General features: G+C 33.5%; 2 protein-coding genes across 2 annotated transcripts in view; one reads left to right on the top strand and one right to left on the bottom strand.

Moving 5' to 3' along the window:
- LOC116344667 (26S proteasome non-ATPase regulatory subunit 1) overlaps positions 1–16,952 on the top strand; it is a 64,785-nt gene that overhangs the window by 20,085 nt on the left and 27,748 nt on the right. The gene's annotated exons all lie outside the window — the stretch shown is intronic.
- Positions 5,839–16,952, bottom strand: part of LOC116344669 — a 114,927-nt gene continuing 103,813 nt past the window's right edge. Inside the window, exon 8 of the mRNA XM_031773312.1 lies at positions 5,839–9,212. Within this exon, the coding sequence (XP_031629172.1) occupies positions 7,871–9,212 (1,342 nt within the window). The 3' untranslated portion in view covers positions 5,839–7,870. The remainder of the gene's footprint in view (positions 9,213–16,952) is intronic.

The raw sequence follows: 16,952 nt of genomic DNA, 5'->3' as shown, positions 1-16,952 counted from the left end.
CGAAAATGTTGTATGTTCTATTGAAACTTTTGCCCATGACCGCACAAATTGGATTCATCGATTCAATTGCGGTAAACTGATTTATTTTGTGTTCGTAAAGAGTGTTAATTAGTGCGATACAAATAATGTTACATTTGTTACAGTATTATGGGTTTTATTACTTTTATTCATAAAATTGATTTGGAAATTGTTTGCGTTCATTTGAAACAATTAAACGCATCTATTCATTCAATTTCCATTGAAAGTACGTGTATTCTGTGGCTAGAATGGTTTAATTTTTGCTTGTAATAGACAGTTTAGGAGTATTTTCACTTATACTTTTATTGAAAAGCATTGGCAACAATGCAAAACATTGCCAACAAGTAAAATGAGCACTGTTTTTGTTTGATAAATAACATTGTTCGAGTAACACAGTAATCATGACAACATGCCAAAAAATAAGGCAATTTGTTATCTTTTGTGTGGCACACACAGCAAAGATTTCATCATCAAAAAGACATTCATACTCTGAAAAACATGATCATAATTCAAATTCGCATTGACAACTGTGTGCACGTGTTTTTCTTTCACGCCTCAAGAAATGGCGAGCATACTTATGGCGTGTCACCGAATCAACTGACATTGAAAATATGAGAAAATGGGCCCTTTTCGGCGAATATCATTTTCTTTCAGTTATAATGCAACCTTGTCAGTGTCTCTCTCTCTGTGCTGTGGTGTATGACCCATACGAACTCGACTTGAACTGTTCTATTGATTTATTTCACGTCGCGCATAAACGAATTAAAAATACCTTTTCAATCTCGTTAGCACACATTTTCGATCTAATGGTCTGCTGTTGCAGATGCACGTTGTCTCATTGAATTTGCTACGGCTTATAATACTATAGCATACATTGAAAAGTATGCAAGTCATGGAATTTGATTCGTCGAGACTGAATTTGATTTCAAACATTAAAACATCGTTTCGTTTCACAATGAAAATATTTTCTTTTTTCAGCGGAGCACAAAAGACTGTATTTTTTTTTCTGCGCACAAATTGGGTTTGAAAAATCAAAATCATTTATACGCCTGCATGCCAAATAAAACTTCTCACATGTATTATTGAAAGAATGAAATCACTTAACTGTGATTTAACTTCACAATGTGATAACGAATTTCTAAGATACTAAAAGTTTTCCTTTGACAAGGCAACACATCAGTTCATTTGAAACTACATTCTTTTTGAGCTGATAACTTAATTTTGAAAAATTCAATTGAGAATGTTTCGCTTGTTTGATGAGCGAAGCTTTTGTGCTGTTTTCATATTAAAGGTGAAATAAAGAAAATCCGCCTACACTCAATGTTCCCGGTTTCTTTATATTGACATTTATTTCACTGGCCAAGCAACGGAGTTGAATGCATCTATACACAACAAAGTGAGTCAGTGATGCTCAGAAGACTTTATTGAATTTCATCTCTAATCTCGAGCAGCTCAATTCCCTTTTCGCTATCAACTTTTTCTCGTTTCAAACTTTGCTCTTCGAATTCCTACGCTCAAATAAACTTCCATTTTTTTCGTCGATTATTATGAAACTGTACTATTTACCAAATAAATATATAAAGATTTCTTTTTGTAGCTCAGCTATAAATAGCCACACTTAATTTTACTGATGGAATTTTCTCGCTGCACCGAAATATAAACGATTTTAATCCATTTGATCGAAAAACTTTACTCATCTATGTATCTTCGTTTTTTTTTTTCGTTTTTTTTACAAATGCTAAGACGAGTGTGCTTTATCTGTACAGTAATCGTGTTAACAAACATCACGTGCTTTTGATCGAAACGAAAGCTACCAATTTCCTCGAGCGGTAATGAAATGAGCTCTTGAAATGGCATTTACTGATTGACCTTGTTAGCGGTCTGGGGTCGGCGGAAAATGTGAAACTAGCAACATGAAATGCGCTCGAAATAAAATTGACACATTTTTACGGAGAATAAACGAATTAGTACTTACCTAAATAGACGTACAAATTAACTGAAAATGAACAATCAACAAAATAGTAAACATTCAACACTCAAATAATACTCCTTCACTATTTAAAATGACAACCAAAAGAAGATGGATTGCCAAAACGGTCAATTCATTTGAATTAGATTTCCTACTACGCAACTGCTTTTACAAGCCAATCCAATATATTATTTGGCTAATAAATGTCACAGAATCGATGTAACCAATTTATGTGAATATACATTCAGATTCATACTCTTTATGGAATCAAGCTTTTTGTATATCTACACAAGAAATTCAGGCCCATCGTATGAAATTGTTTCTTTGAACTCGATATGAATTATCGATCAAGAGGCAAATCGCATCCGATTCAAGCACTTCTTTGAACGTGTATTCGATTGAATTTACGGTTATTTATTGACCACGTGCAACCACTTAGAATGATAAATTTCGGAAAATTAGTATGAATAGGTTGTAACACAACCATTTGCCGTTCAATAGTTGGCAATCCAGGTGCACATTTTATTTGAACTTTTAGCCCGAAGATATCTTAGACCACCTGTTTGTCTTTCTAACTCTCGCTCTCTCTATCCGTCTACGAGAAGCTCTCTCCATTTGTTGACTGTGTGTGTTTGGGTTGCGACGTGATTGCCGCGACTTTTAATATTTAATGGTAAAACTTTTTCAATGAAATGCTAACAAATCCGAAAACACAATATAGCGACCATATAAATCACCGAAAAACGAATAAACACCGAAAATTTCGTATTTTATTCGGAAGTTATTCCAATATCATTTACAACACAAATGAAGTAGAAAAATTAATCGTATTTCATTCACCAACGACTTATCATCGATATTCATTCATTCAGCCGTTAAAAGAACATAATGGGCGCATTGAATTCAATGAAAGGCCAACCAAGGCACAAGAATTTTCCATTCATTTTTATTTGATCCTTTCTTACGCTAGTCACTTGTGTGTTAAATGCTACGTGATTTTGTTTTGCTTTCCGTTCAGATACGCTTAAATATTTCGACGTTCAAATATCCATGTTCCGCAACGGATACACTTTCTCATCTAGAAAAATGATTAATAAATCGTTATTCGATGTATTTGCAATGCGTAGAATAAGGATCGAGTACTATCTGTCAAAATATTTCCCCCTATGCCAAGCGAAATTAATTCGATATACGGCGCTGATGTAAATGTCACTCTGTCATTTCACAATAATACTTTTTTGGCTTGACAATATATAAGCTCTTCATTTAAAATGCATACACATTCATAATTATTGAATCGTTGAAAAAAAAACATGTCATAAAATATTTTTCTAACATTTTTCATTAAAAAATTTATTAAAATTTTTTTTTTATAAAAAAATTAATTTGTTTATAAATTACAATAATTTCAACAAAAAATGTTTCATCGATTAAATAAGAATCCAATGTAAATAGTAATGACAATGCGGCACCTACCGTATAAATGCAAAAAGAAACTTAGTTGGTATCCATTGTAGCATTTTTGTCCACCATGACAGCATCTTCGTTTTACTTGACCAATCACAGAGAAGCAAAACGAAGATGCTGTTATGGCGGACCAAAATGTTACAATTCCAAATAAGTTTCCTTTTCTATTTTAACGGTAGGTGTCGCATTGGTATTACTTTTTACATTAGATTCTTGTTCAATCTATGAAAAAAAAAATTGAAATTATTGTTATTTTTAAACAAATAAATTTAAAATAAACGTAAGAAGAATATTTTATGATATGTTTCTTTTTTTTACTCGACCGTTCAAAAATTATGCATGTTGAATGAAGAGCTTATATATTGTCAAGTCAAAAAATGTATCATTGTGGAATGACATAGAGTGACATTTAAATCAGCGCCGCATATCGGATTTATTTCGCTTAGCAAAGGGGGAAACGTCGTACTCGCTCCTTTGATTAACTTTGCTTATTTCATTTGCAACTACGGAATGCCAAAAATATTAGTGATTATGAAAATAAATCGAACGACCCAAAATTCTTGATTTTCCGCAATTCTGCGGTAATTTCGAAATTCATTGCATTTGATCGGGAAATGTATAGTTTTCGGGACGATCAATTATCGTTTAAAAACAATTGAAGCAAAACTGTGCATAAATTAAATAACCTTTTATAAACAATTAATGAATTTTAAAGTCCATTTAAGCGCAAATAATTATCAATTGAGCGTTATTGGTTACCGTGTCAACCAATACACTTGTGCACATCTTAATATATTTGATGATAGCCTTCCGATTATCTCAAGTATTATTTAAATTAGGCCAATCAATCAAAAACACGAAACTCTTGTTTGCTGTATCAAACTAATCACATTTTATCCCAAGGCGTATTTAAATCGACGAAAAGAAATTACGTGATAAATTGGAACGAGCAAAAATAGATTCACGCAAAAAAAAAAATGAAGAAACATTTTATGTTTTAAAAGCATAAAATCGTGATACATAGCGCAGTGAGTTCCTTGCCCATTTGTCATTGGCATACATTTGGTAACACAGATTTATGCGATTTTGATTCAATGAATTTCCATTCATTCTTCTTATCGATTCAATCGCATAGTTCTTAATGGATTTTGTCGAGATATTATTGTATCACTGCGGATTTGGAAATGGTTTGCGAATGTTGAATATCAATATTCTTTTATCCGGTAGAGAAAAAAATGTGTGTTAATATGTATGACGTATGATGAGAAAATGTGGTATGTGATGGAAGACAGTCATGAATTCTTCGTTAAATCAGAAGAAAATACAGATAAAATCCCGAGACCAAATGCCATAATATCGATATGTAGCGTCGTCACGTAAATGTAATCCAAATTGAATAATGATACTTTCACATATCACATCGATCAGAAATAATGGTGATTGTTTTCTTGGATCGTTTGTTAAAGCCACGCAAAGCTTCTGTCACGGATGATGCGATAAGCTCTACATTTCAAAAAAGAAAACAATCTGAATGGCATGTGGACCGTGCTTTTTTAGGTTTTAAAATTTTTAACATCGCATAAAATCCTTCGATGATCAATAAATCGCATTTTGATTACATTAAATTCGAATCAATTAATTTATTAGCAAAAAAAAAACGTTCACCAAATCCAAGCGATTACATTCAACAAATTTTTCGGCAATAACAATAATGTTTGTTGTTATAGTTGGTGCATAGAAATGTTGGTGCCATCATCAAAATAAGCAGTTTTCGAACCAAAGCACACTCAATACGTGTAGGTAGTTTTATGGCCGCTTTGCGAAAACGAGAGAAAAACGAACACATTTCGCCGCATTATGATTGCTCACATTTGACGCCAACCACTTTATTTGATTACCGCTTATCCACTACGTCAATGTTTTTCGCACCATCGCAATGCCATGTGTGATGATTATATATGAATTTGAACGATTTCAAATGTGTGTACCACACTGTGTTAGTAATACTTTCGATAATTTGGTATCAATATTATTATTATTTTTGTCACGTCAACAAGTAAATATGATTAACATTTCTGTGTGCGGTTCTGTTTTTTTTTGGTGTAAAATTTTCTCGTATAGATGAAAAATGTTCGAACATATACCCATAAAAGCGGAACGGATGTGTCGTGTCTTGATGAACTGATATGTCATATGTCTTTTGAGCATAAGTAAACACAGAAACCGCTTTAATAATGGCAAATTCATTACTCACCTAAACATTCTACCGCACTGGCATGCGTGGGTGCTGACCAAGAGAATTATTATGTTGTTCGAGATATTCATCTCACTCCATTGCACTTCTGTCCTTCAATTCCAAACGAAATAAATGAAACAACGAATAATTTAACATTTTGGGAAAAAAATCAAAACATTTATTTACGACTTTCTTCAATTTAATTCCATCGTTCTCGTCTCTCTCACATTCAATCGCATAAAATATCATTCGTCGCCTTTAAAACCCTATAAAAACTACCGCCCTACGACAAGACGTCTATATATATTTATTTAAAATTGTATTTACAAAAGTGTAGTTCCTAATATGAGCCCTAAACATCTAAAAAAATTTACACTTATATTTTTTTTCGGTGACATTTATTGAAATTGTTGTTCTTGCTGAGAATAGGTGCATCATTAGAGATTTTATAATAGTTGAAGCCGGATCCTCGTTTAAAATTGTCAGAATTGTAGTAAAATGTTGTTCTTGTTACACCCACATATTTATTTTTATTTTCTTTAAATTATTATTATTTGATACAAAGCATAAATGCTTGAAGATTATTGTGCGCGCACCCTGATTGGGATTGGCCGTCAATTTTACAATTCGGATTTCTTTCAGGTGTGTAACATTCGATTGATTCATCTCAAATTGGCAATATTCTCCAAATTTCAATTGAAAAAGGAAAAAAAAAATATCGCTGTCCAAAATCAATCATAAATGATCTACAGTATAAAATAAATGATAAGAGATAAAAATTAAGTCGTCTTGGTTTTCACCCTTATTTTTTTAGTTTGTTTGTTGAAATCAATTTATTCGCAGAAATTAATTGTCTAAAATTCTATATGTTCGTTAACAGCATTTTGGCTGAGCCTTTCCATTCTTTGTTTTCTTTCCCCTCAAATTAATTCTTGTTTTATCCATTGAACACCACAATTTCCACTTATTGATAGACATTTATACATTCAAACATTTATATTTATGTAATATTTGTGGTTTTGGATTTGTGTAATTGGAAACATTTTGGTTGCATTTTATTTCACGACAATTGTTTAACATTTATGATAAATATACTATGTAATTGTTGGTTATTTTGTATTTGTGTTTTTTTTTGGTTGAGATTTTAATCATTACATAACACTGAGTATGTTTAATTAGAGCATGTAGATATCAATGTTCATAGAGATGACAGTGTTTAAGTTCATATTTCTTTTATTTAAATGTATTGTTCGGTTCATTATTTTTTGTTCGTTCCAACAGCTGTACTTAATTTTAAAAATAAAACAAATTATGGGACTTTTTCATTCATTTTCCACTTTTATAATTTCAAAAAATAAATTACTCTCGGTTAAAAAATAAATTCAGATCTGTCGTCAGTTTTGTGTGGCTTTTTCATCTTAAAACTAACAGTAACTATGTAAGTCCGTTCGAATCATATTTAAAACAATATTAATTTTGTCATTGTTAAAAATTATGTTTATGCTTTTTTGGTTAAACATCTATCTAAAGCCTTACGAGAGCAGTATACACATGGTAATATTTGGTGTGTGTGTGTTCACATTTAAAAAAGAACTATTACAGAGTGTTTAAAATGTGTTGTCCATAATATTTAATTGATAGAATGAATTTCGACCATGCAACAAAATTGTGAACATAGTTTTGTTTTTCGATTTGAATTGCATTGAAGCAGTTCAGTTTACGTGAAATGGATGAAACGCTTATTTAACAAATTGTTTATTTATATGAGATGCGATTTTATTTATATCTGTATATTTGTGTCGATGAAGTAGAAAGAAAACAACAACAATTACACCATCACTTTTTGATTCTATTTATTTCCATCTATTTTTTGGTCATTATTATTATTATATCTTTTTATTAGTTAATTGTTCAATTTGGCCTCAATAATATACATAAATATTTATCGAAATGCTAAAATCGATTTGCATGCCCGTTTACCCCTTTGAGCTAAATGTGGGAATGCGTATTTTTCATTTAAGTTTGTGTTATTTATGATTTTTGTGAAATTGACTGTAGTTTTATTTCAAAATGTTTATTGGAATTTATTGGCAAATCATCTTCGGTTGAAACCGTGTGGTATTTTCAGTGCGTTAAAGTTTGTTGAGTTTGGTGGTCGATGATTTGCTACTGACCGTCTGCTATCTTTGCGGTCGCCACTTTGTTTCACCATACTGGCACAAAAGAACCTTTTTGAATGCTTGACGAAATACTTTGTTGAAAATCGTATAAAATATCGGATTGACCATTGAACTGGCGTATCCAAGCCATGTGACCACATCGAATACCCAATGGCTTATCTGTTGTTCACAATCACCACAAACCGTTGGTAACAAATTCAATACGAAAAACGGTGCCCATAAAATGACAAACGTAAAAAAAACGACACCAAGCACTTTGGTCGCTTTCTGTTCAAGACGAATGATACGACCATGACGCGATGAATTTCGCGATATCACGCTTGAATTTCGTGAATGATGCGATCGAACGGTTCCGACCCGATTGATTAGACATGGCGTTGATTTGTTCGAGCTTGATTTGTTATTGACATTCAACATATTATCCATGTTCGTTCGATTCAAACCAGTTACCGTGCCACTACTGCCGCTCAGCCCATTCAAAATGTTATTTTGATTACGAAGTGTTGCCGAACGTCTAAGTGCCGATGTTATTGTCGGCACCGGTTTTGATGCAATCAATGTGGTTTGATGGCCACCAAAATTTGAGCCATGTTTCGATTTTTGGCTCTTTCGAGATATGTCCCATGTTACAACTGTATTCGATTTGTGCGGTGTCGTTGAAAAGCTAAGCTTACGAATGGGAACGGGTGTTGGTGATGTGGCTGGTGTGGGTGTTGTTGAATTACTCATCAAATGATTATGGCCGGGCGCTGTTAATAAATGTAATGTCGGCGCTGAACTGCCCATTACGGTAAAATTTCGACGTGATCCTTTATTCGATGCAATCGCAATTGGATTGTTGTGTGTTATAAGCGGTGACAGTTCTTCGGCATTCAATTCCGATACAATTTTAACTTCAGCTTTTCGCTGTGCATTCGATTTGGCCGATCCAAAGTATGGGCATGTGCATGGTGGTGGTAAACTTATTTCATTCAAATTTGTACCATGTGTTTCATTCGGTTGCTTTTCATGCACACATAATTGACTTTTCAATTTTTCAGTTGAATTTTGGCAATTTTTTCGATTTTTTCGGCTATCTGCCTCTTCCGTTTCACCGTCATCGTCACTCTGATTAAATATACGATCGCTGTGATGTCGATGCACCGATGATTCAATATCACTTTCCGTATTTGATTGTTCATCAAATCCAATTTCATCCTGTTCGATGCGTGGCAAACTATTGCATCGTTTGCGAAAATTCAATTCCGAACTCTGTGACTCCCTTCGAATCAGTCCACTCGACGACCATGTTGAATGGGAAGCTCGACGTTTACTTCGGTTGCGACGTGCCGGCGATATAGGCCTGTAAAATGAAATTGAAATTAGTTAGTTACATGAAAACTGAAACTTTAACATCCGCTTCAAATACAATTTTCTCATTAAATTCTCCTCATTCATTGAATTATGCCGATGAATCGTTGAATGTTTACTCATTTCATTAGATGATTTTCGCAAAATCAAATTAAAAAACTTTTCGCCTATCTGTTTCATTTCCTTTCATAATTTCATCGAAGTTTTTCCTTATCACATCCGCATTTCAATGGATATGCCTGGCCAAAGTTCAGAGCATAACTTTTGCTCGAGAGAAAAAAAAAAATATTTTTTTATTTCGTAATACGTGTTGGGTCTTTGTTCTTTGAATCGTTCATCAATTCATTTTGTATGAAAAGTTTCCTTGGTCATTTACATGTATCAACATGAATTGAGCGACCGCAAACCAGAAAACCGAAATACTTTGACACAATTGACATTAGTTCGGTTCACCGCGGTAATAAAATTTCAGTTTCGAGGATATAGAGCGCATAGTCATGTAATATACTGTATGTATCATGCCTTCACAAGCATCGAACTGCAAACTTCAAATAATACGACCAGCTCTAAATTCATGTACATCGCGCGTGCCACTTCTATAGCTACCATCATTCCCAATTATTATTCATATTCGATGCTCTCTATTTTGACTGGAGGGCGAAACAAACTGAATTGGTTGATGTTTGTTGTGCGCTGTCTATCTCATGTACTCTCTAGATTTTGCGTTCTGCAAATCGATTGCCTTTTCAACGCTAACAAGCAAATGTCGAGACTCTTAACGTTTACAAAATTGTATATAATTTCCAACGACGACGGCTTTCATTGAGTAAAACTTTGCTTCCCCTCTCTCTAAACATAGAAAAAAGGACATAGAATGGTGCCCACAGAGATGATATTTCAAGCTAAACATTTTACTTTTGGCATCAAGGGCCCGAAACTGCTTCAAGTTGCAAATGCTCAATCATCAAGTGCTTTCGTGCCGAAAATGTATGAATGATTTTTTGATTATGCGGCCTCAATTTTTTGGCAAGTTGATTAAACATGAATTTCCATAGCGCACGACGAGTATGTCTGTATTATTGGAATCAACAAATGGGCAAAACATATTCATTTTGAATTTCGGGCAGATAAGAATGGATGAAGCGCGCAAACAAGCCAGGCGGCACCGCAAACGTATTCATGTTGAGTGCTTACAAATTGGAATTGTTGCTTCTATTGCTCTCACCATAATTGGATATTGCAATTTCATCGTGCTGTCAATGGGACGACATTGATTGCCATTATGTTTTAAGTTAGCATGTTTTTATCGCTTTCCATTTTAATTCTATTCAAAGTTCTATTCTCAATCACACACATACACCCACTCTCTTTTTCTCTTTCTTCATTTCTCTTTATCTCACATTTTCGATTCAAGTCATATTGTACTATGGAGTTGTTCAACTATACAAACGCCGTAATAAAAATGTATGTCTTTCTCTCTGTATATATGCTGAGATTATTTCTTTTCAGATATGCAAAATCGTCTGCTGTGAAATAAACTAAATAACGAGCACAATATGAGCTCTGATTTGAATAAATGTACCGAATCGATGGTGAGAAATCGATAAGCAATGGCAAAAATTCAAGTAAATGACTTCAATTCGACGACAGACAACACTTCGCAAGATAATATCGCATGAAGTAAATCGACACGATCCAAACATATCGACGTGGTATTTTCTGTGAATGGCATTCTCGTTTCCGTTTTGTATATGCGTAAAAACATTTAACATAAAATTATCCACAATTTCAAACGAGTGTTAAACTTTAATGCCTTCTATTTGTTGTGAACTTTATCGACTCTATCATATCAGTTACAGTTTAGAATAAATGTGGCAAATGCACTGCACAAACTTAATACGAATTTTGTGTGTGCAGATGACAATTTTTTTTTGGTTTGTTTACATTCACAAAATTGCATTTACGGAAAATTATCACAGAGTTTGTGTAATAATGTTGAACATTTATTTTAGTATAATAAAAAAAGAGAGGAGATATTCACACATTCAAGAGAAATTCACACACCAATTTGCTGTTAGTTCAATGAGTGGGTGGACGTGTATGTTCTGAGAGAAAATATGCAAACGAAATTTCAATCAAATATTTGGTTTATGGTTGTGCACATAATTTAATATATGGACGATTCCGGCAACATAGTTTTGTGTATCACACAAAAACACATTTACCATAGCAATTTGCTGGAATGATGCAACACCATCTAAAATTCACATGCACATAACATTCATTCAAGTGTCGGATAATTTTTAGATGGTTTCTCATTGCTTTTAGTGCAGTAAATAATGACACAGTTCAATTAGTTCACTGGCCATTTCATTTGCAACACGACAATAAAATATTTCGAAAAGTTGCGGTTGCTCACACAAGCCAACCGAAATCAAAACCAAATAAATTATTATTATTTTATTTTATGTGTGCATGTGTACACCGCTGTATGTAAATGTGCCAGTCGATGTGCATGTGCCGATTTTATGAGCAACGAACCTGAATGAGTAATTCACTTTTGTTTGCATTTGAATGTGAATCGATTTGAAATGGTTGATGTGGTTACACACATACACACACCCACAAACGGCACAAAAATGTCCATTTCTCGAATTCATTCGAAACATATTTTCCATGTGATTCTAATTATTCGATGAATGTTGGCTGGCTAATGGTGTTCGCACAAAATATGCTGGGATCAACAAAATAATAAATTTCGAATGGAATCTGAAATTTGTGGATTCCACTCGGTGTATTTAGCATTATTGCTTTCATAATTTCAACCTGTGTGTATATGCGGCAAAGGTCAACACATGCTATGCTATGCTAGTGGTTTTCAAAGGAATCTAATAATTTTAGTGTATCATTTTTTGGGTCACACATTCGTGCTGCATTATTAGAATGGTACAAAATGCGACGAACACTAATGGCATGCAATATATGTCCCTTTCTTTGAAAATATGGATAAACAATTTTTTCGCTTTGCTTTTTGAACCTTTTTTCGCTTGCAGAAAATGTTAATAAAAACATAAAATCCGACAGTGTATTGCTTTAACTGTCATGCAAATGATCATGTAGATTGGTCATTTTCGTACGTGCCAGCATCAATTACGGACACATTAGTTTCATTCAGAGTTTTCACGTTCCCAAAATTCGATCTGTGTTATGTAAACTGAATTCAAAATGTATGTGTGATTTGCTTCATTTTTGGAAGGGGAAAAAGCTTGCTTTCATTCTCTCCAATTAATCCCACAAAATATTAAATGGAATATAAACAAAGAGCTTATATTGGTCATTGAATGACCGAATCTAATGGAAATAGCACAGATTTTTTCTATCTTTTTGCCAATACAAACAAACACAACAAAATAAACACTGAATTTTGCTCTCATTAAAAAAAATTAATTAAACTCCAACACTTATGTTCAGCATATAATTTTAAAACAGAAAAAAAAATATTCACCTAAAAGCATTTGCATATAAAATCAGATTCTCTGACATTCAACAGGTGTTTTTTACGGGTTTAAAATGTTTTCATGACTTTGGTACACTCATTTGTTTGTTTATGTGTTGTGACGTTATTTTACAATGTTTTTGGTGCGTACAAACATTTCGCCCCATTAAAACGGTAAAAAATTGTACAAAGTGAAATGGGGGTGCCATTAATATATGTATCATCAACCTACACATTTAATAATGATCATCATCAACAATTTGCGTGGGATTGTCACCATTAATCCGAAATGGATCATTGATGAATTTTGTAATCAATATGAATCGCTTTTTAACCGAATCATAATCGAAACAAAAATGTGTGTTTTAATCAACTCCGAACGGTTTTGAGTTGAATTAAGTGAATATTTACAATAAGTGCCCACAGATGGTGGCCATAAATGAAAACACACCGCTGTAATATAATGCGAAAAACCATAAACAAATGAGAGGCCATAGCTCTGGGATATTGAACACCACCGCACACATTTTCGTATTGAATTTTTGGAATCGGATATTATGTTTGATACGTTCAAAGTGGATGCCCAACATGCCGTATCGGTTTTGTTGCCCGAATAATACGACAGCAATCGACTGACGTTGACACACAATTTTCACCCGATTCCAATTAATGTAGCGCGCCTAGCTTGAATTCGTACTCATTTTGATGTTCAATTAACAATTTTGCAACGCAATTTCTCGGCTACCGTAATGTTTGTCAATGTTTTTCAACTGGATATAGGAATTTTGTGCTTAGTTTATTTTGGATGGAATTGAGTGCGATGCAATTAATTAAGCTGAAAACCTAAAAGCAGGATGTAAGCTGAATCAGCAACGGAAAGGCTCTATCAAAATATTTATGCAGCGGCTGATGAAGACGATAAAGAGAATGCTTTATCTTAATCAAATTAAAATCAATTAATTGCGTTTTGTTCGCACCCAGTCTTGACATCATCACACGCTCTCTTCAACTCACTTCAATTATCATGCCAAATAATTGCGGCCGGTCGCTTTTGTATGGCAAAAGTTATGTTTATATTTTGGTGCCTGCAATTTTTTGTTGCTCTTAATTTGCAATAATTGTTTGTGTGTGCGAGCACCAAATGAAGTACAGGCTGATCACATAAACATGATACATTTCCAACCAATGTACACAGAAATTAAATTTAAATAACACACACTCTTGCTCTTTCTCTCTCTCTCTCTCTCACTGACTCATGCACACACACACACTTACCCTTTCTTTGTGTGTTTCGTGAATGAGTATGCGAATGGCACGACGACAGTCATTTCTCATTTTAGCTTGTCAGGCCACAGCACAACAATATGGCATTCTTCCCACACTATTCCATTTGCACAATTTGTTTACCAAAATACAAATACACACATACGTGTGTACAAATGCGCGCCCCAAAATAAAACGCGTTGAATATTTATTTAGTTAATTAATCTGGTATGACAAGTGCTCGTTTTTGTTTTAAAATTTTTGGCCGTGTCATCCGCACAATTGTGAGCTGACGAATTGTATCTAACAAGTGAAAAAGAGAAAATCCATCAAAATGCTTGCGGCACTCTTTTCACAAGTCTCAAATCGTTTTAGTTTTCCACCTGTATGAAAGTGAAAAATGATTTGTATGTTAATAGCGATGGAGCAACCAAACAATGCCATCACATCTGAAATAAATGATGGAAATAGAAAGGAAAACATTTGTTCGTTTAATGGTTAGAAAAGTGGCAACGTCAAAATGCACAACCGTCGCCTCTGCGCGTAAGCACAATAGAAACACAATCAAGTACACGATAGAATGAACATATCCATAAGGAAAACGCCAACGAAAAAGGCACAACGAAAATAGAATAGTATAACAGAAAAAAAAGAGTTTGAAATAATGGCGTTCCGTGCGAATGAGATGTGTTTGTGTGCTAAGTTCATTTCGTTAGAGGCGTTCGTAATTGAAAATCGCGGTGACCTTAAAAACATGCACAGCCACATTTCGACAAGAAGTAAAATGATTAAAATGCGCTCACGTTCACAGTGAATTTTTAAGTGCTGTGCTCACAATCAACTCTCTAAACAATGGCACGACATTAAGTGAAAACATACGAAAATCAAGCAAATGATTTTAAGCGAATGCAATTATACTTTGGTTATATCATTTCAATGTTTTTTTTACTCTTGAAGCCCGGGAATACATGAGAAAATACAGCAGAAAACAACATATATAGAGTCATACGACTCAATTCAAACGATATTGTGAAATGCAAAAAAAGAAACATCTAGACATGAAGCCACAGGCATTTGAATACGATTTACATTTTCAAATCAAACTGTCAAAGTTGCATCGATGAATTTCGCAATTGTATTTCACAATTTCTTGCTAAAACCCATTGTTTTGGTAATTGGTTTTTCCGGCCATTTATGTCGAATTCTTAGAATTTGAATTGGTATCATGTAGCATAAATCAATGCAAGCGAAATTAATTCTTTCTCATGTGGTTTATGAGGTTCACAACGAACGTTGGAGGTAAGCTGTACGGTCTACGTTTTTATGGTATGATTGACTTTACATCCCAAATGTGAAACCCATGTAGACTTAAGGATTCGATTTTTAATTAAAAAATGTTCCTGGTAAAAATGGATCAATGTTTGACAATTGATTTTCAGTTCAATAGAGTCTCACTTGTGCTTAATTTTGATTCAGTGTGATATAAACGCAATCAAAAACATCGGAACGTCCTTTTTTTGAGCATCGTTTTTATTAACCCGAAAAAAATTTAATTTTCACAGTTTTCGACAACTGTTTGTTCTCAAAAGGAAGTAATTTCTCTTAAGGCAACACCACAATGGTTTTCAGAACAGTTGAATGAAAGGAGTTCATGTGAAATTTAATATGTGAAAACAGAAGACACACAAATTGCGGCCGGAATTGACCAGAAAAGAGAAACGTAATACACACATAATAACATCAAGTTTTATATCATTGGCAATGTTTTAAAAAGTCGCTCACGACTAACTTTTTGTTTAATTTCATCCCTTTTATGTTTTATTATTTAATTTTAAAACCAAAAAGGATTCTGGCGAAAAATGATTAAAGTGTTGTGTATTGATGAAGTGCGTCACCGTGAGCAACAAAAAACACACACTCAATGAAAGACAACAATGAAGAGGACTTTAAAAAAGTTGGCATTATTTTGGTTTTTTGGTAAAAATAACTCACATAGACAATGTCTGACGAAAAAGTCTTATTGGTAAAAATGCAAAATAAATTTTATTAAAATATGCAGTAAAATTAACTGCGAACTCTGAGCAGTTGCTACTCGGCAAAGTAAATTTTTATGTAGGTATTTTCATCATTGCAATTAGTAAGCACGCCAAAACATGAATATATAAACCATTTTTATGGAGTGAATCTGTGGTAATGCGTTCAAGTTTCAGTTTGTGCTCTATTTAAAGTTTTTTTTTTTTGACCAATTTTCATAAAAAAAAGATATGCAAAGTGCAATGACGACCACTTTTGTGCTATGTTCGGTTTCGTTTTACGCAATAAAAAACTAAAATGAAAAACGCTGTACTTCATTTTATTTGGTCAGGTAAAATAAAAGCAAATGGTGGAATTGTTGAAAAAGGTGATGTTTCTGCTAACATCTTGGGGTCCATTCTAATGGGATTCAAATTTATGACAAATTTTTTGTCATTATGTGAATTGCTTCAATTTTGTTGAATAAAATGACGACAACAGAGAATAAAAGAGATACACTGAGAAAGAGAATGGGATAGAAAATACATCAATTTTCCCGCCCGCCCGTTGTGTGCGGAATGTGAGAACTTTATTCTTTTCGCACATTTTATACAAGAGATTTACGAGAGATAATCACAAACCGCTCAACTCAGTTGGATTCTAATACGCTGAGCAATTTTGCCATTTTCTTCAATTGAGATGTCATAAAACTGAAAACTGTTATATTCGTGCATAATTTACACATTTTCCCATTGTTCTTTTATCTATCCGCAAATATAAAAAAAATCTGCATTTTCATTTTCTCATTGTAATCGAAAAGTGCAGCTAAAGTGCTCGAATAGAATATGAATTTTCGCTGAACAAACAAAGTATTTTCATAAAATGAATAGAGAGATTGTTCGTCGTTTATTCATTCTGATCTCTTTTTTTTTCTTGTCTTATTCTCTTTCTTCTTTTTCT

This window comes from Contarinia nasturtii, unplaced genomic scaffold (genome assembly GCF_009176525.2).
Source record: "Contarinia nasturtii isolate CC-2019 unplaced genomic scaffold, AAFC_CNas_1.1 Cnas_scaffold_1101, whole genome shotgun sequence".
Lineage (NCBI taxonomy): Eukaryota > Metazoa > Arthropoda > Insecta > Diptera > Cecidomyiidae > Contarinia > Contarinia nasturtii.
This window is presented reverse-complemented; position numbering and strand designations above follow the sequence as displayed.